Genomic DNA, 27,979 nt, shown 5'->3' with positions numbered 1-27,979 from the left:
TAGTTTTATTATTATTTAATGTATGAAGTTCCAATGGTTTCAGCATGCAGAGATGGAAAAAAAAAGAAAAAACCTAAGACAAAACGCTTTTGCCTCCACCCTATAACACCCCTTATCCGGCGCACACACACGCGCACACACACACACACACGCGCACACACCTTTTATCCAAGTGATATTATAATACATTTCGCATTGACCAAAAAAAATTATCACTAAGGAGGGAGCACTTATGTTTATAACATATCTGTACAAAACAAAGAAAAATTACAAATGGTTTCCTTTCTGGAAAAACAGCATCTGGCAGTTGACTCTGGGGCATAAATTAAGCTTTGCTGGAATAAGTGATACACAGATCCAAAAGATTATAGTTGTTTAGAATAACATTTACATGTAGTGGAGTTACTTTTAGTCATTTCCATATTTCAACATTTACCAATTTTTTTTGGCAACATCCATGTAAATATCATTTTCATTTATTATATTATATTAACGACAATTTATATGTAAACAAGAATAGCTTAAAAAAAACACTGATCTACATGCAAAAAAAATATTTTAAAATAAGAGCGAACTCCCCCATGTCATGCAAGCACATCACAAGACTTTAGGACCTTTCGGGAACATAGAAGATCCATTGTTGTACAGGCCTCCATTGAAGAAAACAGCAGTGCGAGGTGGGCAGGCGCTTGCGGTAGAGGGTCACGCACTTGAATCCACGCCCATTGGAGCATTCGGTTGAGCAAAACAGCACACAAATTGAAATACCATTTCATTCAAGAAAATGTATGGATAGAAAGAGACTTGTTGTTTCATGTCCCCTATCGCTGTGTAAAAAAGATGTTGGTGGCTTTGTAATAAAATCTTCTCCACAAAGCAAAACCCCCCAAAGATTTGAATGATTGGAGGTGGGGAGGAAGACAGCAGATCTGCTACTTCTCACTCACGTCAACTTACGGCAAGAGTCCATACTATGCTTGAGAAAACAAATTAAAGATGTTCTTGAAATAGAAGCAAATCACATTGTCAACAAGGCAAAATGTGTACTTTGAAATCATCACTCATCATAAGCCTACCCAACTTAACATCCCTCAATGTCCCGAATAAAGCCTACCACCTCAACATTGGCTCAGCTCTGTCTGCAGTCAAGTTGGGAAATGTAACCCATAAAGCAAGCTTTACCATATCACAAACATTAGGAAGAAAAAGCACTTATATCTAGGCTACAACTATATGACAGTCTGTAGCCAACCTACACTATATCTGTAACTAAACCTGGCTGACATTAAAGTAATAAATACAAAAACATTTACAAGAATATTCAAAATGACCTGTGCTGGTAAGCTGTCTAGAATGAAGACAACTGTGCTCTCTGTTGGGCATAGGAGTCTTTCTAAGGTGAACATGATTCTCAAAGTCCATCACAGCCTCAACCAAGACATGTATTTGAAGTAAACTGTAAGCTTGTATGTGCAGAAATTAAAATATTTTCCTGTCTTTGAAAGCAAGAACATAGAAGTCCCTGACAAAACCATGTATAGTGCACAATCTCCTTATTACAAAAAGAGGAACTTAGATGTTTAAAATAAACATGTTGATTGAGTGAAAGTAGAAGGAACAAAATAGCCCTGAAAACTATAGCGATCATTTGAATCGTGCTGCAGGCACGTGAAAATAAGCAATTCTCCCAAATATTACTAGCAGATATACAGGATTCCATTATAGTCCACTGGTGTATTTTCTAATTGGCACTTCATGCTCTATGTGTTGTAATCAAGTACATCAAGTTACGTCACAGCTAACTACACACATCCCCCTAAGATACTTCCTGAAAAAAACAACCAAAATGCATTTTTTTAAATCCCAACTGCCTCAAAAAAGAAACAGACACACTGAACTTCATCCAAACTGAAAATGCTCGCTCAACGATAAAAAGCTGTCCTTCAGGCTTTTAAAGTGCTACACCGGGTTATTGAGAGAATTCATGTTCAATAACACTTAAAAAGGTTGGCTTCTGAAGGCTTGGGTTGGGAAAAACATCAGCTTCACAGAGAAAAAATTAAAGATTTCCTTTGAAAACACAGAGCGTTGCTGGATGACGTCTTGAGCAGATCATCAGAAATGGAGAAGCAGAAAGGGTTGCAAGAGGGCCTGTGAGGTCAGTCACACATCCACAACCATTTTTTTGTGAATGTCTAATCCTCCCACCACCTGATTGAAGACAAAGGGGAAAAAAGGAAAATAAGTAAAGCATTTTAACAGAAGTGATTTACTTCAGCATGTTTGTTATTTAGCAGGAAGCCATTTCTAGATTGACATATCGTTAGGTGCTCTGTGATCAGGGGAAAATAGAGGCAACATTTCAGACAAGTTCTGATTTGTTTTCCTTCAACCCTAAAAACTATTCCTACATGATGACGCCCTACTGGCTTTGGAAATCCTCCAAACAAAACCACTCAAAAACCTGTTGACACTTTATTAGTAAAGTTTCAGGAAAGTTGCAACCCTAAAACAGTCAGGCTTTGTTTCTTTCACTCACCGCACAAAACTCCTCAAAGGATATTCTCCCATCGCCATCTTTGTCTGCGTTGATGATAGTTTTGTCAACAATCTGCTGAAGCTGGGTGTCCTTTAAGTTGTTTCCCACCATCATCTTGAGGACCTGGAAGAGTTCTCCATTGGATATGTACCCATCCTTGTCCATGTCGTAGATCCTGAAGGCAACTATAAAAAAGGGAAAGAAGGAAAAAAAATTAATTTAAATTGGAAATATCTGCCAAATGCATACATATTTTGAGGTATTTAAAGGAAGACATCTTGTAAATGTAAGAGGTGGCGATTTATTTACAGGAAATTAAATCACAAATTAACAATTTTTTTCTTTGCTCAGTATGTAGAGTTCTGTGTAGGCAAATGTTTAACAATTTCCCATCAAAAAAAATTGGAAACTTGACTTGTTGGATTTAGCTTTCATTATACTTACAGCGTAATTTCATCTCTTTATCCCCTTTGACACTGAACTGTGAGACACCTTCAATGAATTCTGTAAAAAAGTATGAACATTTTATATGCCAACCAACAGGATATTAACAAGGAAATACAGTCAGGTCCGGAAATATTTGGACACAATTTTCCTTCCTTCCTTTACGCCACCACAATGGATTGGAAATGAAACAACCGAGATGCAATTAAAGTGCAGATTTTCAGCTTTAATTCAAGGGGTGGAACAAAAATATTGTACGAGAAACAGTATGTTTTAGGTCATTATCCATCTGTAAAGTGAAGCACCGTCCAATCAACTTTGCTGAATTTGGTTGAATTTGAGAAGACGATATATCCTCATACACATCACAATTTCTCTGGCTGCTTGTCGCTTCATCAATAAACACTAGTGACCCAGTGCCATTGGAAGCCATGCATGGCCATGCCATCACACTGCCTCCACCATGTTTTACAGATGATATGGTATGCTTTGGATCATGAGCCGTTCCAAGCCTTCTCCACACTTTTCTTCCCATCATTCTGGTACAGGTTGATCTTAGTTTCTGTCCAAAGAATGCTGTTCCAGAACTGGGCTGTTTTTTTTTTTTTTTTACATGTTTTTGGGCTAAGTCTAATCTGGCCTTTCTGTTCTTGAGGCTTATGAATGGTTTGCACCTTGTGGTAAACCCTCTGTATTTGCTCTCATGAAGTCTTCTCTTTATGGTAGACTTGGATAATGATATGCCTACCTCCTGGAGTGTTCTTCACTTGACTGGATGTTGTGAAGGGGTTTTTCTTTACCATGGAAAGGATCCTATGATCATCCACCACGGTTGTCCTCCATGGACATCCAGGCCTTTTGTGTATCAGATCTCACCATTGTGTTATTTTTTTCTCAGAATGTACCAATCTGTTGATTTGGCCACTCCTAATGTTCCTGCTCTCTCTCTGATGGATTGTTATTTTCTTTGTAGTAGTAGGGGGCTACTTATTGAAAAGCTGTAATTCTTAAACCCTTCCTTTGATTTGGATGTCAATACACTCAAATTAAAGCTGAGAGACTGCACCTTATGCCCATATTCATAATTTACTGTAACTTGAATATATTTTGGTAAACAGCCAAAACAACAAAACTTGTGGCAGTGTCCAATTATTTCTGGACTTAACTGTAACACACATCGGCTTGTCATTCTATTGCTTCAGCTGTTTAAAGAACCTGATGATGCTTTTGAGGAAAATAAACAAAAATTGAATCTTTATGAGTTCAGTATGAAGTTAGTGGTAGCTCCATGAGCCAATGCTAATTAGCGTTAGCAGTATGACTGGATGGATACAAAAATCTGTTAGTTGTTTCAATAAATATCTAGTATTGTTCTAATGACTGTTAGCAAGTGTGCCGATTCTAGTTTCCAAATCCCCCTAACTATCCCTTTAAAGCATTTTGTGCTAATAGGTCAGCACGCCATATTACAAGCTACATTTTTATAATTGGTCTAACAGCATGTGTGTAAATAATTCTTAAGAACAGCGTTCAATTTATCCACCAGTGGAACATCTGGTCCATCACTATGAAATTTGTTTTGTTGCACAAACATTTTAAAAAGCAGGTGTCTTTACAACTGTCTCAATGTCAGTTGCTACGGAGAGTTCTCTGGACTTCATGGCTAGGTTTTAGCTTTGATGTGTACTGTGAAGTGTGGGACAAACAGGACAGAGCTTCTGTTAGCTAGGCTTTTGACTGATATTTCTTTTAATGAAAACCAGGTAAAATTATTGGTTGCTGGCCAAATTGTCCGGACCCCACAACATCCAAAATGCTCAATGTCTTCATAAGGGACTTAAATGACGTGTACACTAACTGGGCAAAACTGTCAAAAACTGCCTTAATTATCCCCATTTACAGTATGCCCACGTAGTGAGTATTATCTCCAAAACCCGAATAAAGATCCTGTCTTCAGGAGGAAAACGTATCTAGGCTAATGAGCGTCGCATGCTGCTCTAAGGAGTTGGGCGGCTTTGATTTCCCAGCAGCGGAAGCTCACTTTGAGCAGGCCCTTGATCCGCCGCAGACGTGAACATGTTCCACTGATCGGCCCCTTAAAACGTGTGTTGTGAAAACAAAGCACTCAGCGTCACCCGCTGCACACGTCTCCGAACACCAGCCGCAAAACCCTCACAGCTAACCAAAAATCATCCTGATACCGAAAAGCCTGGTCTGGTGCCGGCCCTGGTTTTGAGGGAATTGTTGGGTTGATTTAACCGTGCAAAATGTCTGCCTCCACAGATAGCTGTTTTTGTATTTAAGCAGGCAGATATAGATATAAATTGTACAAACAGGCTATATTTATTCATGTGAAGGCTATAGGTGTAGTTCTCTATTAAAACATTAATGACGACATCTTAACAGCACTTTAATTAGATGGTCTCAATCAAGTTCTAGAGACTTCAAGGATTAGCAAAAGGTCTGAATACTCATGTACATACACTGATAAGCCATAACATTATGACCACTGACAGGTGAAGTGAATAACACTGAATCTCATTATCATGGCACCTGTCATTAGGTGGGATATATTATGCAGCAAGTGAACATTCTGTCTTCAAAGTTGAATTGTTAGAAGCAAGAAAAATGGGCAAGCGTAGGGATCTGAGAGACTCTGACAAGGGCCAAATTGTGATGGCTAGACGACGGGTCAGAGCATCTCAAAAACTGCAGCGGTCAGTACCTACCAAAAGTGATCCAAGGAATGAAAACTGGTGAACTGGCGACAGGGTCATGAGAGGCCAAGGCTCATTGATGCATGTGGGGTGTGAAGGCTGGCTGGGGTGTGTAGCAGCAGACCAGTCAGGGTGCCCATGCTGACCCCGGTCCACTGCCGAAAGCATTGTTGCAGACCATTTGCAACCTTTCAGGGAATGGTATTATGGCTTTGGCCTTTTTCAGCAGGATAATGCACCCTGCCACAAAGGAATGGTTCAGAAGTGGTTTGAGGAACACAACAACGAGTTCAAGGTGTTGACTTGGCCTCCAAATTCTCCAGATCTCAATCGAGCATCTGTGGGATGTTCTGGACAAACAAGTCTGATCCATGGAGGCCCCACCTCGCAACTTACAGGACTTAAAGGATCTGCTGCTAACATCTTGGTGCCAGACAGCACAGGTCTAGTGGAGTCCATGCCTCGATGGATCAGGGCTGTTTTGGCGGCAAAAGGAGGACCTACAAAATATTAGGCAGGTGGTCATAATGTTATGGCTGATTGGGGTATATTACAGATATTTCCGTTTTTCATTTTCACTGAATTGGCACAAATTTATAAGAACATGTTTGTAATTAGGTGGTACTGCAGTGCAAGTAGTACCTCAATGTGTATTGCAAGAAAACGTGGAGAACATTAAGGGTTGTGAATACTTTATAAAGGCACTCAACATTTTGGGATTGTTGTGTAATATGTTGTCTGTATGTGCATAATCAAAATAGAATAACTATGATGACTCAGTTAGCTATTTTTGAAAGCGAGTGGTATTGATGACATGGAGCACATATTGGCATGTACAGTACACAACCTGGACCGGTTTGGTCTCAAAAGCGCCGCTGTTACAACCAGTGGCTAAAAAACTAAAACAGAATGCAGCTTTAACGTCATCTACTGCTGCTGGTCATATAATTAGAATATCCTCAAAAAGTTGATTTATTTCAGTAAATCCATTCAAAAAGTGAAACTTGTATAATATATACATTCATTCCACACAGACTGATATATTTCAAGTGTTTTTTTCTTTTAATTTTGATGATTATAACTGACAACTAATGAAAATCCCAAATTCATTATCTCAGAAAATTAGAATATTACTTAAGACCAATACAAAAAAAGGATTTTTAGAAATGTTGGCCAACTGAAAAGTATGAACATGAAAAGTATGAGCATGTACAACACTCAATACTTAGTTGGGGCTCCTTTTGCCTGAATTACTGCAGCAATGCGGCGTGGCATGGAGTCGATCAGTCTGTGGCACTGCTCAGGTGTTATGAGAGCCCAGGTTGCTCTGATAGTGGCCTTCAGCTCTTCTGCATTGTTGGGTCTGGCGTATCGCATCTTCTGCTTCACAATACCCCATAGATTTTCTATAGGGTTAAGGTCAGGCGAGTTTGCTGGCCTATTAAGAACAGGGATACAATGCTCCTTAAGCCAGGTACTGGTAGCTTTGGCACTGTGTGCTGGTGCCAAGTCCTGTCGGAAAATGAAATCTCCATAAAGTTGGTCAGCAGCAGGAAGCATGAAGTGCTCTAAAACTTCCTGGTAGATGGCTGCGTTGACCTTAGACCTCAGAAAACACAGTGGACCAACACCAGCAGATGACATGGCACCCCAAACCATCACTGACTGTGGAAACTTTACACTGGACTTGATTCCAGTGGACTTGATTTACACTGGATTATGTGCCTCTCCTCTCTTCCTCCAGACTCTGGGACCTTGGATTTCCAAAATTTACTTTCTTCTGAGAACATAACTTTGGACCACTCAGCAGCAGTCCAGTCCTTTTAGTCTTTAGCCCAAGCGAGATGCTTCTATCTTGTTCAATAGTGGTTTGACACAAGGAATGAGACAGCTGAAACCCATGTCTTGCATACGTCTGTGCGTGGTGGTTCTTGAAGCACTGACTCCAGCTACAGTCTACTCTTTATGAATCTCCCCCACATTTTTTAATGGGTTTTGTTTCACAATCCTCTCCAGGGTGCGGTTATCCCTATTGCTTGTACACTTTTTACTACCATATATTTCCTTCCCTTCGCCTCTCTATTAATGTGCTTGGACACAGAGCTCTGTGAACAGCCAGCCTCTTTAGCAATGACCTTTTGTGTCTTGCCCTCTTTGTGCAAGGTGTCAATGGTCAACTTTTGGACAGCTGTCAAGTCAGCAGTCTTCCCCATGATTGTGTAGCCTACAGAACTAGACTGAGAAACCATTTAAAGGCCTTTGCAGGTGTTTTGGTTTAATTAGCTGATTAGAGTGTGGCACCAGGTGTCTTCAATATTGAACCTTTTCACAATATTCTAATTTTCTGAGATACTGAATTTGGGGTTTTCATTAGTTGTCAGTTATAATCATCAAAATTAAAAGAAATAAACACTTTAAATATATCAGTCTGTGGAATGAATGTATACATTATACAAGTTTCACTTTTTGAATGGAATTACTGAAATAAATAAACTTTTTGATGATATTCTAATTATATGACCAGCACCTGTATATTTGAAGTTATACATTAAAAAACAAAAATTTTAAAAGTTAATTTAACATTTACTTTGAAACATTCTACATGAAACAACATGCTCATGGATTTCAGTGGTATAACAGCAGCAGTGTCTTACCTTTAAAGTCGACTTCCCCATTGCCATCGGTGTCAAATATATCAATAACTCGTTGTACAAGGGGATTTTGTTGGAGCTCCGGTAAGGACATAAACTCTTCCACACTCAATGAGCCGGAGTTATCTAGGTCGAGTTTCTTAAATCTCTTTCCTAGCCTCTTAATCTCATCAGCATCAACTGAAATAGGGGAGGGGGGACGGGACAGGACAGAAAAAGAGCAAGACAGAAAGAGTATGAGAGACAGACGAGAGAGAAAAACATGATAAAATTCCACCTAATTACATCCAGCAAAACAAATGTCAACCAACTCCATTAACGATGTTACGAACACTGCCGTTTTCTCCAGTGCACTGTCACCATGAGAAAACAATGATTAAAGCCAACCCCGGTCACTTACATCTGGTGTTATCGCCCTTTGCTGCTTTCAGAATCGATTTACTCATCCCCGGCGGATTCTCACCCAATTTCTTGGAAGTGCTGGCCATAGTGTGGCCCTCCCAAGCAACCGCCCACCTGGTCTAGTGCGATACAGATGGCCAACCTTGAGCTCCAGACGGAGCAGACCTCTCAGTTCTCGCACTGTAAGCTCTTTCACCTGGTCATGTGATGCCTCCTTTCCACACTAATCACTGGACTGACATCCATTAATCGGAACATGGACAACAATAACATGAGGTGGATTTAAGTGGGACCTAGTGTGAGCCTTGAAGTGGGTGGGACTTCACTCAACCTTTCGCCTACTGTGGCTAAGAGCACAATGGTTGATCCAGTTCGGTTTTCTAAAATAGGCATAAAGATAATGTATTAATAAAGACAATTCTCTACCGGTTTCCACCAAACATTTTGTGGATAAAAAGCAGCGTGTCACGACACGTTGGTGTGCACATTGTGTTCGTTTTGTTATACTCTTTTGCAAATGTGTTTCCATCAATCTTTCAACTTAATTCCAATGACAGCTTTGTCATAAAAAAAAAAAAGAAGTGTACAGAATGTTGTTACTGAATATGACCAGGCTTGCATTAGTATTACTCACCTACAGAGACTAAATATCAGGATATTTGTATCCATTTGTTGCACTTCACATCCTTCGCAGCTTTGTCAGTTACAAGCTAGTCTCTCTGACTCGATGTGACTTGGATTTGGCTGAGCCTCTCCTCGGGGAACCTCCACCCAGCAGCTTGTAACTAAGCCAGCTGTATTTTCACACAATGACAGGCCTAAGAAGCAGGATCATACGGTCGATGTAACGGAGACCCACCGCTAGATGCACTAAAACATAATTGGATGGTGTATCAAAAGAACTAAAATCATTCCAAGATGACTGTGTGTGCGATGCCAATACAGCCTTGGGCAGAGCCGTGGTCCAGTGCTAACGCTCTTGGCTCCAAGCACATTGCAGCCCCAAGCCACAGACCAGGATTCAACACCCATCTCCACCCTTCACCCCTGGCTTCATTTCACCAGTCTCCATCTGATTCCCACCATCAATAAAAGCCTTGAACAAAAGTGCAGTCTTTAAAGTGTGTAAAACACATTGTTACATCTACATGTGGCTATTTCGCAAGGGCACTGCACTGCTTTGCGGTTGGCCTTTATCAATGATCTGACTTTTGCAGCTACTAGTTATTTCCCCAATCACCATGAGTTCATGTTGGAGGGCAGCACACTTCAACATGGGCAGGGCAACACTCAATAAAGAAATGGGATATTCCACAGATCCCTCTCTGCCAGGGGCATTTGAGTTCCAAAACACAGATTAAGCTTATTAAAGATCTACATTGACTCCTAAATAATTTCATATAAAGAACTAAAATGCTTAAATTCAAATCTGGTTATAGATAAGCACAAATCTAAGAAGGCTTGGATCAAATTTCTGTCAATATACTGTAAAAGACAAATGCCAATTTTACTTGGTTGATATGAATCCTACGAAATGGAAGCCATCAGAACCTGTCAAATGCATCAGGTGCTTGAATCCAAAGAGGTGCAACCCTTTTACACATCAATCAAGTCTTGAGATGATAGGTTAGACTTCTAATTGCTGGCCAGACTTTTCCATACCCCAAGAATTTAGATTCAACTGGTGATATATATATTTTTTTTATTCATGAAAAAAATAAAAAATGATGCAGTACATGAAATGCACCAGTAGAAGGACAGAGATTCACTTCAGTCATTGGCCCAGTTCGAGCATATTCCAGGCAGTGCAGAGTAGGCCTATCGCAATTCATAGTTTTGAGTCACGTGGTTGCTCTGACAGCCTGGCGGGCAAAACACTTAAAACATGGCGACTAACACTGGGAATAATCACAGAGTTAATGGAACATCGTATAATTACGCAGTAAGTGTCACTCAACAGCATATAACATCAGCCTATCAATCATTATACAGCAAGAGTGACCAATCATATACCATAATGCCAAATAATATTTGCATTTAGTTCTTTTATCAGAATCTCTTATTTTGTGTGATAATGTGCATAATCCATTAATGTTTCATTACTTTATTCAGAGGTGAATAATGACATCTGTTTTGAAAAGATTCAGAAAAATCGCATTAATAAACATGTATTTAAATGTTAATTTACTATAAACTACAGTTGACAAAAGAAAATGTTTCTCTGCTTATATAAATGACCACTATAAAACCACTATTAACACCTCCCATATACAAATACAATGTGTGCTACATAATGTTTATTAACGGAATGGAAGCGTACTCCAGTGAATCCCAAATAAGCCCCACTGCCCTATTACATTTAAGTGCCCCCCTTAATCATTTGTTGTTAATATTATAGCTCTGAAGTGGCAGCTACGTGTTCATTCGGATTAAACAATCGTTTGCCTGGAAATAATGGAGGATGTTTTGGGATCAACTTTGGTTGTCCAACACAGGATGATTTCTGTGCAAACCTTGCTTGTCCAACAGGCAAGAGATCCCAGCAAAACATAACAACCGCAGTGATTGGTTATATGCAAGGATAATAATGTAGTCGAAATAGTGAACTGCTTCCCAAGCCAGAATCACGAAGCTCACCCGAGCGCAGTCTTCCGCTGCACAAATCGTTAGTGGACGCTATGTATCGTTTTGAAATGAAAGGGAGCAGGGCGACTGGGTTTGGTAGGTGAATCACGTCCTTTATCTGAGAGAGCTGGTGCTGCCATCTTTGCATCCTTTGTTGCCACTTGCTACTAGAGAAAATAAATGCTACGTAAAGCTACGTAGGTTGCACTGAGGGAAATAGAGAAGAAATAACTAGTAAGGGATTACTTAAATTAAATAACACGTTACTTGTTACCTTTAAAAAGTAGTCTGACTCGTACTTAGTAAGTAACGCGTTGCCCCCAACACTGGTCATGAAGAATGCAGCACAGCAAGCATCTGTGCTGACTAACAGTATTCTGAACATGCTGGTACCTGATGAGGCCAGTATTGACAGTGGAGGACAAAGGATTCCAGGAAATGATTCACATTCTCAACCCCGGCTACACTCTACCCTCAAGAACACATTTCACCAAACGGATGGAGAGGAAGCACCAAAAAACATTTCAGGAGGTGAAGAGTGCTATTAAAGCCACCAACAGCAATACTGCTCTGACCACTGATTTCTAGACTACCTTGGTGTGACATCATAGATGACTGGGACATGAAGTCAATCTGCCTTACTACCATGCCACTGGAGGACGGACATACAGCATCCAACATAGCACAATGGCTAGAGGAGGTAGCTGCCAGGTTTGAAATTCCTCCAAGCAAGGTTATTGCCATTGTGCAATATTGTGGCTGCTGCAAAAATACTGGAGGAGAAGCATGGGTGGTCCTCTGTCCGTTGTACTGGCCACACCTTGCAGCTGGTTATCAATTCTGCACTGAAGCAAACAAGCATTACACAAACTATTAGGCCTCCAAGATGCCTAGTGGAACAATTTTTAAAAGTGAGCTTGCCAGCAACAAGCTGAAAGCAACAACAGATGAATAAACCTGAGCACAAACTTCTTCAAGAAATAAGCACGAGGTGGAACGGTACATTCTATACGACCAGCAGACTGCTTGAGCAGAGGTGGCCAGTAACCACAACGCTGTCCGGAGGTGACAGAAGGGCAAACGGTATCTGGACCTCAAAACGGACCAGTGGAGCCTGCTTGAAGAGCTCTCCATTGCATTTAAGCCATTCGAATGTGCCCGCTGTGTTCATGAGTGGGGGAAAATGTTACAGTCTCTGCAATACCTGCCCTTGTGACGGGGCTATTGAAGTCCACCCGGGCTGCTGCTTTTGAAACAGCTGAAGTTTCTGAAGCCTGAGCAAGCCTTTTGTGTGCAAGGTAAAGTGCAAGGTATGGCCGTCAAAGTGAGAATGGAGGAGGCTCAGCAGCAACATGACCGTCCAGGTGACCACACCAACGCCACCTCCACCACTACAACCGCAGGATCTTCTGGCTCTTTGACTCACTACTCGTCTCTGAAAAAAGTAGTGAAGAAGAGAATGGGGGGGGGGGGGGGGGGGGGGGGTGCTGAGAAGGATCTTCATGGCCAAGTGTTGAGGAATGAAGTGCTCTTGTATTTCAGAGAGAAGCCACTTGCTAAAAAAGAAAAATCCCTTACACTGATGGAAGTCTAACATGGATAGATGTATCACATTGGCCAGGCTAGCAGTCATACTTGGCCCTGCTACCTCAACACCATCAGAGAGTCTCTTCACTGCAGCAGGAAACACAACTTCAAAGAAGAGAGCCCGCCTTAGCCCACAGCATGTTGACATGCTAACATTTCTGTAGAACTATTACACCTCCACTATTGAACAGCTAGTGCAGCCATTTTAAATAGAAACGCATGTAAACAAGCAATGTTTTCTTTATTTTTCATAATATTTCCAAAAACATAGGCAGTAATAAAAAAGATTCAGAAGAATTAAAACAATACCTGTTAAAGCACTTTATAAAACCCCTTTAGTTTTTGCACAGGTTTTTATTTGTTTTACAACTACAGTACTGCTTACAGTTTTAATTAATGCATTTGTAAAAGCAGAAGTAACACTGAAAACGTATTTTAAATTAAACACTTAATCCTGGAATGTATGTATTTCTTGCTATCTGATTAATCGAAGTAGTAATGGACAGATTCATCGGTTATCAAAATAATTGTTCGTTGCTGTAATGAATCTGGAATGAGTGAGGCAGAGGCTCCAACTGCGGAACGCAATATTCTTTATCATTTTCTCCAAGGAGAAAGGGCACCGGAAAACTCTTTACGAAAAAACAAGCAGGCAGGTTTGTCAACAGGTGGTCAGGACAAGAAGGAGACGGTACAGGAAATCAGCAGGCAAAAAGGGTAATCCACAGAACAGGCGGGCTGGTCAAAAGGCAGGTTTCTATAGACGAAACAGACATGAACAGGGCGAGGGGGAAACCACAACAGGCAGGGGGAAAACGGTTATCAGGAACAACATTACTTGGTTACAAAGAGCAATGGCTTGGTAAGTCCATTACAAACAACACCTCACAACTGAGAGGTGGCAGAGGTCTGCTATATATGGGGAGTGAAGATGAGGCACAGGTGTCTAGTATTCCAGTGATTGGCATCTGGAGTGAGAGTGGCATTCAGGCGTGAGATGTTGCGCGTGTGTACCGTTGGCAGGTAGAGGGCGTGAGGACGCCGCCAGGACCTCACAGTTGCAGCCTTATAGCTAACCAAAGTATTGTTTAAATTAGTTCATGATAAATCGGAATTGTGTAAATGTAATAAAGTATTAATATTCTTAAATATGTAATATGTTTGTTAAAACTATAGTAGTGTCAACTTAATAGATTATAGTATAGTTAACCAAAATAATTCTGATACAGAGCCTGAGAAAAGCGAGAGGATTGAAAATGAATGACAGTTGAAATGAATGCAGAAGGGTCCACTAGTAGTGGATTAGCCTACTTCACCAGCCCATTATCAGAAATCGAGGCAATTACAGTGATAAGTAGCTAAAACGTTGTCGCATTAACTTGCAATGAGGACACGTTCAAGAATTTCACTCATGCAATAGCAAATAAATAGCGGATTATTAAAAACTAACAATTACATTGTTTAACTTCAAAAGTATATTTTTATTATAATAATTCCCCCCAATCCACCCGGACTGTTACAATTTAGATTTCTGGCCTTATTTTACCCCAGTCTGCACCTGCCCTCTTGTCCAAATGATCTAAGATGCAGTGTTTGTGCAAATCCACCAGCTAACACCTTGTTAGTTGTCATTATTTAATGCTTTTGGAAGCCAAAGCTAAGCATTAATGTCATCACCAGTCGTTTTTTCATCAAAAAACATGATTTCATGCTCTGCATTAATTAGATACACATCTCTATCCACTTGCCTACCTTGTACTTTAGCATATTATTCTAGTACTATACCTTGTGCATTTGGTTGACTTTATGAATAATTTACAGGGGGCATATGTAAGAATTTAACTGTTGTACTAGCATAAACACAAGAATAAATATCCAGAAGGCATCTACAGTTAATGTCCCAAGTTGATGTCTGAATTCTATGTCAAAACTTGCCCATGGTTAATAACAAAACACAGTATGTTAAACATAATGCACTGCTTTTAAATCAAAGTGTGTATTTAGGGCCAAATTAAATACATTCTAAAACTGCGATTAACTACAGAATATTACGCGATTAATCACAATTCATTATTTTAATGGTTTCACAGCATTAATTCTTACTTAGATGCACATCTGTCCTGTCTCAGAGAAGGGACAAAATATTCATGATTGATGATGTGTTTAATTTGTGTGTCTATTGTATCCCGTGCAAAGAGCGTATACCAACTTTCCAACAACCTAGACACGATTTCCCTTCAAGGTTAATTATGAATGCAGTTTACTTGCAAAGGACTACTGTTAAAGGATTTTTGGTTGACCTTCCCAAGGAATCCCCCATATACAGTGCAGAAGTTGACAGATGGGATGGTGTATTTATACCCACAGGGCAGAGACACACACACACACGCGCCCCCCCCCATGCCACAACTCCACATGCATAAATGTAAACAAAAACCCACCCGCCCACTTCACTGGCTGGTGCTGCCCTCCCCCTTGGGATATCCCTAGCAACAAGGAAACCCAGTGAGCTAACATAAGGGCGGGTGTGGGGGTTGAGGGCGGCACTTGTTCAGACAGGCAGCCGGGGAGGCTTTTAGACAAATTGCTGAACTGCAGGAGGAGACGAAGTGTCACATTCACACAGGTTTTATAATTAGGCAACACCACTCCTTCTCTCACTCATAATTAATGAACTAATGCGCCAACGCTGAGTTCTAGGACAGTCATCGGGTCCTCGCGAAAAAAGTTCCTGGTTATATTTTAAGAACAGGGTTGCCGCCACAAGTGGGTAACGACCAGTTTTTCTATGTTAGTGTTCTGAGTTCTACTGCACTCGAGCATGTGTCACGGCCGGTCTGAACTGTCGTTCCAGCGCCAGCAGGTATTGTACACGCAGACGCGCTGCTCTACAGGCCTGTAAACAAAAATGAGGACAAGAGGACAGTTACTGTGCCAACGACGGCGAGGCCATTAACGTGAAGCGGCTGTGTTGAGTGCCGTCTCACCGGGCTGCAATCACTTTGAATTCTCTGCCACAGGAACACAACACCTCCTACACATGGGCCAGTCACGCCGCTTATGGAGTTGATCCCACTGAAAAAGTGGCACCCTCTGGTGTGGATCACAGCACTGCAGTTCTCCCTAACAGCCAAATAAACACTACCAGCTCGGTCTCTCTATAGTTACTGTTCTGGAAGTGCTGGTGTGTAGCTCAATTCCGATTTATTTTTTTATCCTGTACTTAACCTTTAGACCTATCTACATCTAGCTTGTTGTTTTGTCACACATGCCAAACACATTCTGCTATTTCACCATGCTTGACTGGCACTCATGACATGCCCAAAGCTCTCAGAAGATGCTGAAGATCGGCACCTTAAGCATACCAAGCCTCATATGTGAGGTAAAGGAGCCTTTAAAACCTGCTATAAGGTGACTAAGATAAAGCCGGACTCTTTTTTTACTTGATAATAGTACATTGTTTTAATACAATTTATTACATAGGTCTAAATCAGGCTGAATGACCAGAGTAGAAGAAAAAAAACAGACATTATGTGAAGGGCCAGTTATTTTTTCCAGTTTAGTCAAAGCTATAGGAATGCAAAGGGACACACCTGTCTCTGATTATTTCCCATTAATGATCACAGTACATCTTAAACATTGTGACTAGGGTCAAAGGGTAATAGGTCACAATAAAAAACTTCAACAACAACCGTACGCCTTCACAATGGACTGGCTTGGGGGGGGGGGGGGGGGGGGGGGAGAAGCCAGTTATACATTTAAGGGCCCTTGTTTACCTTCCCCTTTTTATTTGTTTTTGGTGCATTTGAGAGCACATGCCTTTTCTTCCCTTTTGCAAGTCTGAAACTGATAATGGTGGGCAATGCTACAGGATGTTAAAACGTAATCTCCTTCCCCTGTTCTCCTCTCTAAGGTCAAAACGTGCGTTGTGAAGCATCTCATTAACGCAATGCTGTTGGCAATGCAGGTCGAGAGCGACTTCATGGGTAGTTGCCCGTCTACTAGGATCAGATTACCCGATCCCAAATCCTAACCTTTACCATTTAGGGTAAAGAACTTTTAGCTTACAGTCTAAAGAGGCGACTAGGACAGGGATCTGGATCTACTACTGGTGTTTCGGCCCAGCCAGGTCAAAGCAGACTGCTGAATCCAGGATGTGTGCCTTCTTAAAACTGAACAGCTGCCCCTCCCCCAACTCAGAAAAGCAAGGGGGTGTCAGGGGGTTTAGAAGGGTCATACCCCCCAAAATAACACACAGTGGGGAAGTCCATCAGCCAGCTGAGAACAGAGAGCGGCAGTGAGATTTGTGACACCTGCTGAAGCATCTTGTTTTCGACTGTCTTGCAGGCGTGACCCAGATGTGACTCTGTAAACAAACAGCTCTAAGAAAAGTAAAAGAACTCAGTTGACATGTCTACTTGCAGGCTTGCTAAAACTCCTATGTCAGAGTCTGGTGTCTCCCAAAATCTCTGCTTTTCCAGCATAACAAGTCCTGGACAAGACTGGGCACTGGGTGAGAGGACAGAGAGAGGGAGATTGTTCTGGATTTCAATGCAAATAAGTTCCATCGTAAACCATGGTTCCGCAGACACCCCCAGGGACCACGGTCTGTGACACCTAGCCTAACAGCTTGTTATGGACGAGCATGGGTGGGCCATCAGCTCTGTCTCACCACCCGCCCAGAACACACTTGACACTGTCAAACAATGACACCATTAAGAGAACAGGTTCCAGCTCTGCAATACTCCACAGAAGGAAATTCCTGAAAATTCCTGAAGGTTCACTTCTGAAACTCTTAATTAGCCCACTTTCTCTTTTGGGGAGGGGTTGAGAGATTGATGAGGGTAGAGAGACTGGCACAGAAGGGCGACAAACCAATTAAAAATGGAATATCGCTCAGACTATAAATAAGTGTCTCTCCCACCAGCCCTGAAACCGACCTTTCTGAGGGCGGGGCATTTTTAGCTGCCGCAGCAAAACTCCCACAAGCATCGGAGGTCCCCTGAGAAGGGTGGATGCCTGAAGAATGCAGTATAGCGTGTGGCAAGATACATACTGGTCTGCATAACACTGGCTGTTGTAACCATTCACCAGCCAGAACCAACGGTTCACAGCTTCATTGTGTCCCAGACTCTTATGAACTGCCACGTCTATCAAGCAGCGGCCTTCGATTCAACCGGACCTTCACTTTATTAACCAGAACGTGGAAACACAGGGTGTAAACTTCTGACAACTTAACCGTTCCAGCCTAATAGAGAAAAATTCAGAGGACTGACACGGCTCCATTCGTTTGATTAGCACACATATGTTGACCCACACTTTCTGGGTCGACCTTTGTGTGTTGTCGTTTCAATCACAGACAGCCGTGTTGAAGTTGCAAGTCATCAACTTAAATACTTACAGTGTGTGCACATCTCCAAGGGGTAGCTTGCTTCATTTCCCTAGAAAGAAAGAGGAACAGTGAGGATGACAACCTGACTTCAATTCTAATCCAAAAACCACAGCAAATAACATTCACCAATAGAGACATATGTTGCTGTAATCACATGGAGTTTGTACCAAGCGTCTGAAATATTGCTATTAACTACTGATCATAACATTCCAACATCAGGTTTAGGCAGTTATGGGGGATGTGTGTTAAGTGGTGACAAGCTTGTGTAAAGACCCGATTGCACCACATAAAACCAATGCCATACAATCTTTAAGTCTAGCGTATACTATATCAACATTGACACACAAGTGCTGACGTGCCAATATGTTGAGTGCGTGGAATATTAACGAGGCAAACTCAGTAATACAATGTTCCTCCACTTGCCACTAAAGCGGCAGGTAGATTAGAAGCCTATTCTCAGACCTACTGTAGGCAGTTCTGCTTATCACTAAGAAGTGGCATTCTCCATTATGCATGAGAACAACGGAATGAACTAGATTCTGCCAGAGCGGGAAATTAGGCCAATCGAATGCCTTTGCTACTTCTGAGGGACATGTAGGGATTGAGAAATAGGAAAGAGAAAACGGTGGCTTCCTCCGTTAAATACTTGGGCCTCAATTGAACAAGTCATCCACAAACCCCACCTTTAATTGCACCCAGTCAGAGGTGCCCACACAAAGTTAATCTTTTGGTAGAAAATAAATGATAGGCATCTGATGTTGATTTGCTAAATACTATTTAGTTGACACTGAAGTGATAAACATCTGTATGTTTTATGATTCCATAATGCATTTTTATGATCGGCTAATCTGTGACCGTCAGGGTGTAATGTCGGATCTTGTTGGCTCGTTGGCTAAGGATCTGAGCTGTGGCTTAAGTAACAACACATCAAAAAAAAAAAATGGACATCGATATGCCTACCCCTCAGAGGAACGAAAAGCAATACATTATAGAAATTACATTTAATAACGTACCCTTGAGAAACATCTTTGGTGAAGTTATGGAGCAGCAGAAGCATGAAGATCAGTAATGTTACAAGGACAAGAGCATCATTGCAGCTTTAAGGGAAAATCGGGTAAGACAGCTATGAGTGAACAGCAGCTAGCAGTGAGGTTTTATAACTGCAGGTACGTGTTGTTGCAGCCTAATAACAAGCTTCTGTTCATCATGGTAGATGAAACTTGTGTACATTTTGTGCAGAATTGTATTAAATATATTATCTGCCTCTATCAGGGGGCTGCGTGGTTAACACTCACACACATGGGATAGAACGCTATGCTCTGCTCCTGCTAAAACAGATAGCCAGTAATCTGCATTATACAACTAATTTGACTGGACAATTAAACAATATTTTTCTGTTTCAATCTGTACAGTTATTCCACTTTTGCCTGGGAATACAGAGTTGTACTACATATCCTTCCTCTGATCTTGGCTTAACTTAACTTCATCTGGAGACAATACGCGTTTCAGATCATGACCTCAGTGGTATTAAATACCTTACAATGTCTTGAAGTCTACTTATAGACCAGCAAGACAAAGGAAGCCTAACTACTTCTGTTTTCATCATCACTGGAGTAGCCTAATCCTACTGTCTATCAAAGCTATTTAAGAAATATATCAAGCAAGCAGGCAGGAAGAATTGTGATTCAATGTTTTCTTTCAACGCTATTGGAAACATTGGCTAAATTAAGGCTGCAGGCTATGAATTAATATTTCAAATGGCTCTCACACTATGGACTTAATGGTTCGATTCTATAACACTGATAATCACCTTCGTTCACATTTCTGTTTCGGTTCTTCTACAAATATCGTTCTTTTACAGTTTTCAGTTCTGTTCTCTCAACTGTTTCCAACTCCTAAAATATAAACCCATTTCCCAAGAAGATGGGACACTGCATAAAATGCAATGAGAAAAATAATGCAATGTTATTGTTTTTGGAGATAGACATGCCCATTTTGAATTGGATGCAACACCTTTCAAGAAGTTGGGTCAGGGGCATGTTTACCAATGTGTTGCGTCATCTCTTTTAACAATACTCTGTGAGCATTTGGGAACTGAGGAGACCAATTGCGGTACTTTTGAAAATGAAATGTATTACCATTCTTGCTTGATATAGGATTTCAACTGTTTGACAGTTCAGCGTCTCCTTTGTCTTTTTTTTGTTTAGTTTCATAATGCGCCAAATGGTATAAATGGGTGACATGCTTGGACTGCAGGCAGACCAACTTAGCTCCCAGACTCTCACTACGTAACATTGCTATTGTAATACGTGCAGAATGTGGTTTGGCATTGTCTTGCTGAAATAAGCAAGGCCTTCCCTGAAAAAGACGTTGCCTGAATGGCAGCATATGTTGCTCTAAAACCTATTTATTGTTCGCATTAATAGTGCCTTCACAGATGTGCACGTCACCCATGCCATGTGCACTAATGCACCCCCATACCATTGAGGCTGGCTTTTGAACTGTGCATTGATAAGAAGCTGGATGGTCCCTCTCCTCTTTAGTCTGGAGGACGGGGCATCCATGATTTTCAAAAAATTATTAAAGATTTTGATTAATCAGACGAGAGGACAGTTATCCACTTCAACTCAGTCCATCTTAAATGAGCTTGGGCCCAGAGAAGTCGGCGGTAGTTCTGGATCTTGTTTATATAGGTTTTCTTCTTCGCATGGTAGAGTTTTAACTTGCATTTAAGGATGCATGTGGTCACAGACAATAGTTTTCGGAAGTGTTCCTGAGCCCTGGTAGTGATTTCCACTACAGAATTGCATACAATTTTTATGCAGTGCCACCTGAGGGCCTGAAGATCAAAGCCATTCAATATTGGTTTTTATCCTTGCCCCTTGCATACAGACATTTCTCCGGCTTCACTGAATCTTCTAATGATATTATGTACCATAGAACTCTTTGCAATTTTACATTGACTAACATTCTTCAATTGTTGCACTATTTGCCTACGCAGTCTTATACTGAGTGGTAAACCCCTCCCCATCCTCACTTCTGACACAACCATCCTCTCTTTAAATACCCAATCATGTTACTGACCTGTTGCCAATTGACCTCATTAGTTGTGTGATATTCCACCAGGTTTTTGGGGACTTTTGTTTTTAATACTATAGCACATTCTCCTTGCAAGGACAAGAGCCTTCACAAAAGTTAGTTTGACTATAACCAAGAACATACATCACAGCTAGCTTGAAATGCTGCAGAAATTCTCACGTTGTGAACAAGAGGTTCATTCCTTACTGTCACTTATACGTTGTAGAGTGGGGATCATGAACAGCTCCATGAGTATGTAAACAACCCCTTGTATAAATTCCTTTCAGGGTTCAGATAATCATCCTGTACATACTCACACCTTCTATTCTTAACTTACCACATAAGGAGGGAAAATGACAATGGCAACTTATGTGTAATGGTGCTGCAGAGTGTCGTCCTTACTGAGCTTGAGGCTGTGGGGTTGGGCAGTTTCACTCTTGAATGGTATAAATCCTAATACGTTTGTGAAGGGAACATGTTCTTCATGTAAACAGTCCCTCTAAGAACAACACCCCAAGCTGTGGCTGTCTTCATGGGCGTGTTCTAGTGCCTCGGTTAATCCTGCTTTACATCAGTGCTATCAGGGATGCCTGCTCGTGACACAGGCTTTTATCCAGATGACTGCAGTCCAGGTGTGTCACCAAGTATGAAGAATATAGAATACAGAGCTCAAGTATCAATGCCTGGCTCATTGATAACAAGCTCTCAGCACAGTGGTAATCAAGCACTGTTTGTTTGCATCCAAAGTTAAACTCAGCGTGTCAGATATCAGGGTAAAGACGGTAAGGAGGGTGCCAACAGCAAAACAGCAGCAATCTACTTAGGATGTACTCTAGATGGCAACTTGGAAGAAGAGCATATGGCCACCAGGGTACTGGGTAAGGTCACTGCCAGGCTAAGAAGTCTCAGCTCATCCAGTTTGGTTATGTAAGCACTTCCTCATTTGAAGGCTTAACTGCTTAAAAAGCAGTCTTCAAATGACCTGAAAAAAGTTCATTAGGAAGGCGTAAAATCTGAACATATATACTCATAAGCAATACCCTGTTAAGGAGGCACGGGTCACACATACCATGCGTAGATATGCATCTAGATTTGTAACCCTGGCAGGGAAAGTTACTTTATGTTCATGAGTCTGGCAAACATTTGTAACTTGGCTGGAGCACCTTAGAAAGTACGAGCACATATTTGCGGTTGTACACCCTCATCCATTGCTCTTGTAATTTCTTTAGCCCAATTAGACTGACACCAAGTTCAGCTTGAATGCATGACAAAGTTGTGTTGTTTCTTTGCGTTTAATAGGCCTCTCTCTCGGGTGAGTGGGGAAACATTGGGGGGAATTTAAATGGTTTTGGTTTATTCGTAGATATTGCAATGGCAGCTGATATACATTATACATCATTTTGAATTGGGTGCAAACGTTTGCTAGAGTTAGCTGTGCAGCTAGCTACACGCTTGCATGGCATGTCCTTTGACTTAGTCTAGTTTGTTATAGTTGAGACAGTTAATAATGGTTGTTCGTTTCTGTTTATATACTTTCTTTGTCACCAATTAAAACAGAGCTCAGCTGAAATGGGCGTCATGTTTTGGTCTGGTAAAAAAAGTGTCCAATGTCAGTGTGGTGACAAGGCTCATTACAGGTCATTATGGAAACCCAAATAGCCACACAAGCAGTCTAGTAGCTCAAAGAACATTTAATAGATTTAATAAATGCATCAGGGGCTAAAAAAACCCATTGGAATTCAATCAGAAAACATACTGGTTATTGCTCAAAGAATACAATCCTGAAATGAAAGGCCTGAGACCAGGAAACTTTGTACGTTCTAATCTCACCATTTTCGGAGTAGAAATTAGGTAGCCTCAAGAGTCTGTGTGCTACAATGAACAAAATTGTAGTTCAATTGTTACTTGAGTAGAAGAGGTGTGATCCAGAATGTCCATTTCACTCACATCCCTGAATTAGTACCCTTAAAAGTTAAACACATAGTGGCTTTACTCAACCAAATTGCACAGTACAGTAATATGGGAACCACGGTTGTGCCCATCCCGGTTGCTTCCTGAAACATTATGCAACTAATAACAGTAGTCTATTGCCATTTCATTCCTTACGGCTCCCTTGATCATAAGGAAAAAAAAAAAAACATATCCCATTGGAATATGCATTTCATGATCTGACAGGTATTGATGCACTGTATTTGAGATTTGGGAGCCAAACCGTCTTACTCAATCCTTTGTCTTAAATGCAAGCAGTTTGACATGAGCAACGGAATTGTATTTGAAATTTGTAGGAGTGAATGTGAACTTGCAATTGACTCAATGGCTTAGTTACAAAGTAATCTATAAACTGCAAGTCGCCATAATATTCTGTGATGCATTTTGGTTATTTTCTATTAATTATTATATAACACATTAATGTCCAATACCATTATTGTTTTCTTAATCAAACTGTGGTTTGCATCTCTCAAAACACATGGATCTTGATTCTGATGCCAGGATTTGGCAGTGGATGGCCCTTTCAATGACAACCATAAACATTAAAACCATCAGAAATAGTTGCTGAGCCACAGGAAAAAAATCTGTGTTTTACAATTGGCCATCTCAGTGACTGGACTCCAACTGAAACCCTGTATTCTGAATTGAAGTGGGCAGACCACAAGCACAAACCTAAAATGTGCGGTCTTGAAATGTGCTGCATGAAGGAGTGTTCCAAAAGTGTGTGCAAACATTGTCAGAATTTACAAGAGGCTCACTGCTGTTATAAACACCAGGGCAGGCTTCACAAAATATTGATTAGCGGGTGCCAATATTTTAAAACCTATGTTTTTCAGAGAAATATCATACTGCTCACTTAAATGTTGTGTTTCAGAAATGATTGTGTTGAAATAAAAGTATATGGTTCCTTATGCTTCAGCCCAAAATATGATATTGTTTTGCACTCAATTTCATGAAAGGTGCCAATACTTGTTGAACTGACTGTACATTACATAGTATTGCATTTTCAGGGAACCTTTTTTGGGCTCAACAGCAACACTTTTACAAACAGAGGCCAAAAATTGCACACTGCATCTATACATTTTCTTTGATTAATCCAGTCTTTTCTGGGGAAGTGATACTGACATTCTTTGTCAAACAGGTGACAAACATCAGTAACTGCCACTTTGACTAAAACCGCCAAGACGCAACTCTAGATTCTCATAATGAGCAACAGATCACATGCAGATTTGCTGCATTTAATCACATATGAGTTTAGGATAAGGATTTTGTTACAATGAATGGTGTGTTTTTTGGGACATTAGACAAATCATCACACCTTTGACATATGCTAACCAGAATTACAAGTAGCCCATATATACCTGTGTGTTTTTAACAGTATTGTTGAGGCTGCAACTGTACTGTGTGCCTCTTCTGACTGCAGGCCAAAGATAGAACATTAAGGTAAAGTGGATTGAAGGGTTTAGGATTACACCATCTACTTGAGGCAACCAAACAATGTAAGATCTAGAAGCAAAGACATTTTGTAATAGAACATAAATGTGGTAGGGGCGACATGTGCCTTACTCATTCACGTAAACTGCACAAGAATTGACAGACCCAAACATCTTTCAAAATAAGAATGAATGCATGATTTTGTTATTTTTTATATCCTTTCCTTCAGGCAACTTATTTGTCAATAATGACAAACAAAATTCAGCCAATTCAACATTTGACAGGATGGTTTTAGCAATAAAACTTTTTTTGGTTTTTATAACAGATGAAATGTGAGTAATTTCTCCCAAAACCACTACAGTAATCTGCACTGGACGTTAAGGATGTCAGGACGAGCAGTAAGTGTTTGACGAGGCTGATTGCAAGCTACAGATTTTGCTGGGGAGCAACATGACAGCAACCTCCTTCAGGCGTTTCCAACTAAACACATTATGCAAATTGCCTATGTTGCAGCAATATATCCTGATACACTTGACTTCATCTTAAAATAGAAATGTGGTTTGAAAAAGACTGCTCAAGCCTACAATGAATCTCCCAATAGAATCAATTGAAATCCAATAAGCATCAGAGACCTGGATGCCTGCATCCAGCTTTATAGTATTCGGCCTGTTTGATATAAAGGAGCAATAATTAAGACACTATAGGGTGTTTTGGTTAATCTGTGTGTGTTCTTCCCCCCTCGCAAAAATAAAAAACACACTGCAACATACATGGTTGGAATAAATAATCCCCAAACGTAGAGCAAATGCAAATAAATGCATGACAGGAGGAAATTAAAAGGAACAGGAAATGTGAGTAGTCAATGAACTACAATGTTGCTAATTGATACAACAAAGTAAAACTATCTGGCCTGACTGTACTATTCGAGAAATATTTTCTGGACTAGTGAAAATATATTATTGTATCAAGAAACACATCATAGAAAATGTATGAACAGGTGGATCTATGGGAAGCAATTTGATGCTTCTTCCCAGACATTTCAAATGCGACTGAATTGTTCAACACAATTTAACGCATTCATTGGCAGCCACATTAACATACAGGGCAGCTCTCACGAAAGTGACACAATAAGGAAAACGTGCTTATTTGCGGTGGCATTTTGTAATTAGTAGGAGTCCACCTTTGTAGGACATACGTTCAAAAACAGAATATGCTTGTCAGTTCGACAAGCTTATTTTATTATGCGCAAGTTACGGAGAGACAACCTATCGATATTGTTACACTGTCTGGTCTGCTAGAGGATTCAGAAAAGATACGATGTCATGTTTCACTTTTCCCCCACAAGCTCGCGCCATTATTCCTGTGCCTGGCTATATAGCTTAGCAAGCTGGCTAGGTGGTTGGTTTAGCTATTTGGAACAAATTAAACAAGTCTGAATGTGCCTTTTCAGAAAACACCAGAACGCTATACATCACCAAATCAGAGCGTAGTCAAATGGTCATAATCTGTAAAATGACATTGGAGATGGAAAAAACGTAACGCAACTACCGCTTTGACGCTCATTTTGTCGGAACAGTGCAATGCTGCTGTATGATAGCTTCGAGTGTTATGCATGCGTATGGTGTGAGATTTTGTACTCATCTGGTTCACCAATAGAATTAGCAAAGTAGCAATAGTTTTCCTTACCATTCTGTCGTTTCTTCTACTTTACCTGGGGCGCAAGGAAAATAACTGAAAAAAGAGCGACGTTGCACAATCTACTGACTATGTCTTAAAGAAATACGTTTGGATATTATATGGACCCGTTTGACTTGCTCTCGCCGTTCCTCTCAACCGATGACGGCTTCACTGCAGTAGCTACGGATCCGCAGAGGGGGGAAGAGGCAGAGAAGCTTGTGTTGGTGTAGAGAGCGAGCGAGGTTGAAAGGGGAGTAGGGGGAGGAGCGATTGTAGACTACAGTACATCCGGGTACGCTTTCTCCTTCTAACGAATGCCAACTAATGTTATAACATGTCCAATTGCGTAGCCTAAGTGTTTTAGGCGACGTTTAGGTTCGATACAGCCCTATACAACTGCTTAATCTAGCTCTATGTGCAGTAATGTTCAATATGTAGACAAATCGACCACTAAAAATGAATGCCACACCTACAAGTCCTGTTGCGAGACCAATCAGATCAGCTCTCCCAAAACAATCTGATGTGCAAGTTCTGATATGATTGGTCAAAATACCATTTAGTGGGGGAAAATCCCAGATTTGGACTGACTGTATCATTTCAAACAGACATGACATCCACATTAGATTCAAAAGATTAAGTCTAATTTTGTCTAACTGATTGGAATATGATGTACAAGCACTGTAGGCAAGGGCATAAGTAGGAGTACAATACCTAAAAAGAACAACCTACGGAAGATCTGTAGCATATTAGGCATGCTTTCAAAAAGTGAAACAAATAATAAACACTTCTAGGCCTATTTTTCTCCAACAATTTAATTCCTTTGAACTATGAGTTTTTAAGGCTTTTGGCAGGGGTCCAAGGGTACTTCCCTAGGAAAATAATAATAATAAAATAAATTTTCCTGCCAGATTCCAATAACCACTCAAAGCAATCATTAAAAAAAAGTTATCAGCTGGAAACGACCTGAAAAAAGTATTTTGCCTCCATGCACAGTAAGAAGGACGGTTTGATGTAAAAAAAAATATCCAAGTATCACTTTTGGAGAATTAAAAGTAAAAGTTGGATGAATCTTGGGGTCCAAGTCTCCAGAAATATAGTTAGACGACATCTTCACACAAACAAGCTACTACCTCTACTAGAACCTTTGAGTTTGTCACACATTATTGGAATTTTGATTAGAACCAAGTTCTATGGTCAGATGTTGTTTTAGTGTATTATCACGCTGGAAAACAACAATATATTTGGAGGACAATGTAGCCTACACAGTGCAGAGCTCTATATTTTGGAATATGATAAAAACAATATACTGAATACCCGATTTTATTTTATTTTGTTTATACAGAAAAATCAACTGAGGCCAAGTTTTCTTTTAAGCTGAGCCTTGTATTACAACAATAATATGACAACAATGAAATTAAACATACATCAATAATTTTTTTCCCCC

The 27,979-nt window shown here is 40.5% G+C and overlaps 1 protein-coding gene across 2 annotated transcripts; it reads right to left on the bottom strand.

Moving 5' to 3' along the window:
* On the bottom strand, positions 1-26,961 carry ppp3r1b (protein phosphatase 3 (formerly 2B), regulatory s1ubunit B, alpha isoform, b). 2 transcript variants are annotated; one of them, XM_010889257.3, is made up of 6 exons: positions 26,545-26,961; positions 18,367-18,406; positions 8,355-8,531; positions 2,984-3,043; positions 2,540-2,724; positions 872-2,211 (listed from the first exon to the last, which is right to left on the bottom strand). In XM_010889257.3, the coding sequence occupies exons 1-6, from the start codon at positions 26,545-26,547 to the stop codon at positions 2,164-2,166; spliced, it is 513 nt and encodes a 170-aa protein (XP_010887559.1). In that variant the 5' UTR covers positions 26,548-26,961; the 3' UTR covers positions 872-2,163. The 2 variants fall into 2 exon arrangements, with proteins under 2 accessions (XP_034150018.1, XP_010887559.1); XM_034294127.1 differs by lacking the exons at positions 18,367-18,406; positions 26,545-26,961 and adding an exon at positions 8,752-10,380 and having other exon boundaries at positions 1-2,211.
* Between the last annotated feature and the right edge of the window lie 1,018 nt (positions 26,962-27,979).

Source organism: Esox lucius, chromosome 9 (genome assembly GCF_011004845.1).
Source record: "Esox lucius isolate fEsoLuc1 chromosome 9, fEsoLuc1.pri, whole genome shotgun sequence".
In the NCBI taxonomy this organism is placed as follows: Eukaryota; Metazoa; Chordata; class Actinopteri; order Esociformes; family Esocidae; genus Esox; species Esox lucius.
This window is presented reverse-complemented; position numbering and strand designations above follow the sequence as displayed.

Coding starts and splice junctions, on each gene's coding strand:
- ppp3r1b (XM_034294127.1), bottom strand. CDS start 8,839: ATGGCCAGCACTTCCAAGAAATTGGGTGAGAATCCGCCGGGGATGAGT. Junction 2,725..2,983: donor TAAAGAGATGAAATTACGCT/GTAAGTATAATG, acceptor CCTTTTTTATAG/TTGCCTTCAGGATCTACGAC. Junction 2,212..2,539: donor CCTTTGAGGAGTTTTGTGCG/GTGAGTGAAAGA, acceptor GTCTTCAATCAG/GTGGTGGGAGGATTAGACAT.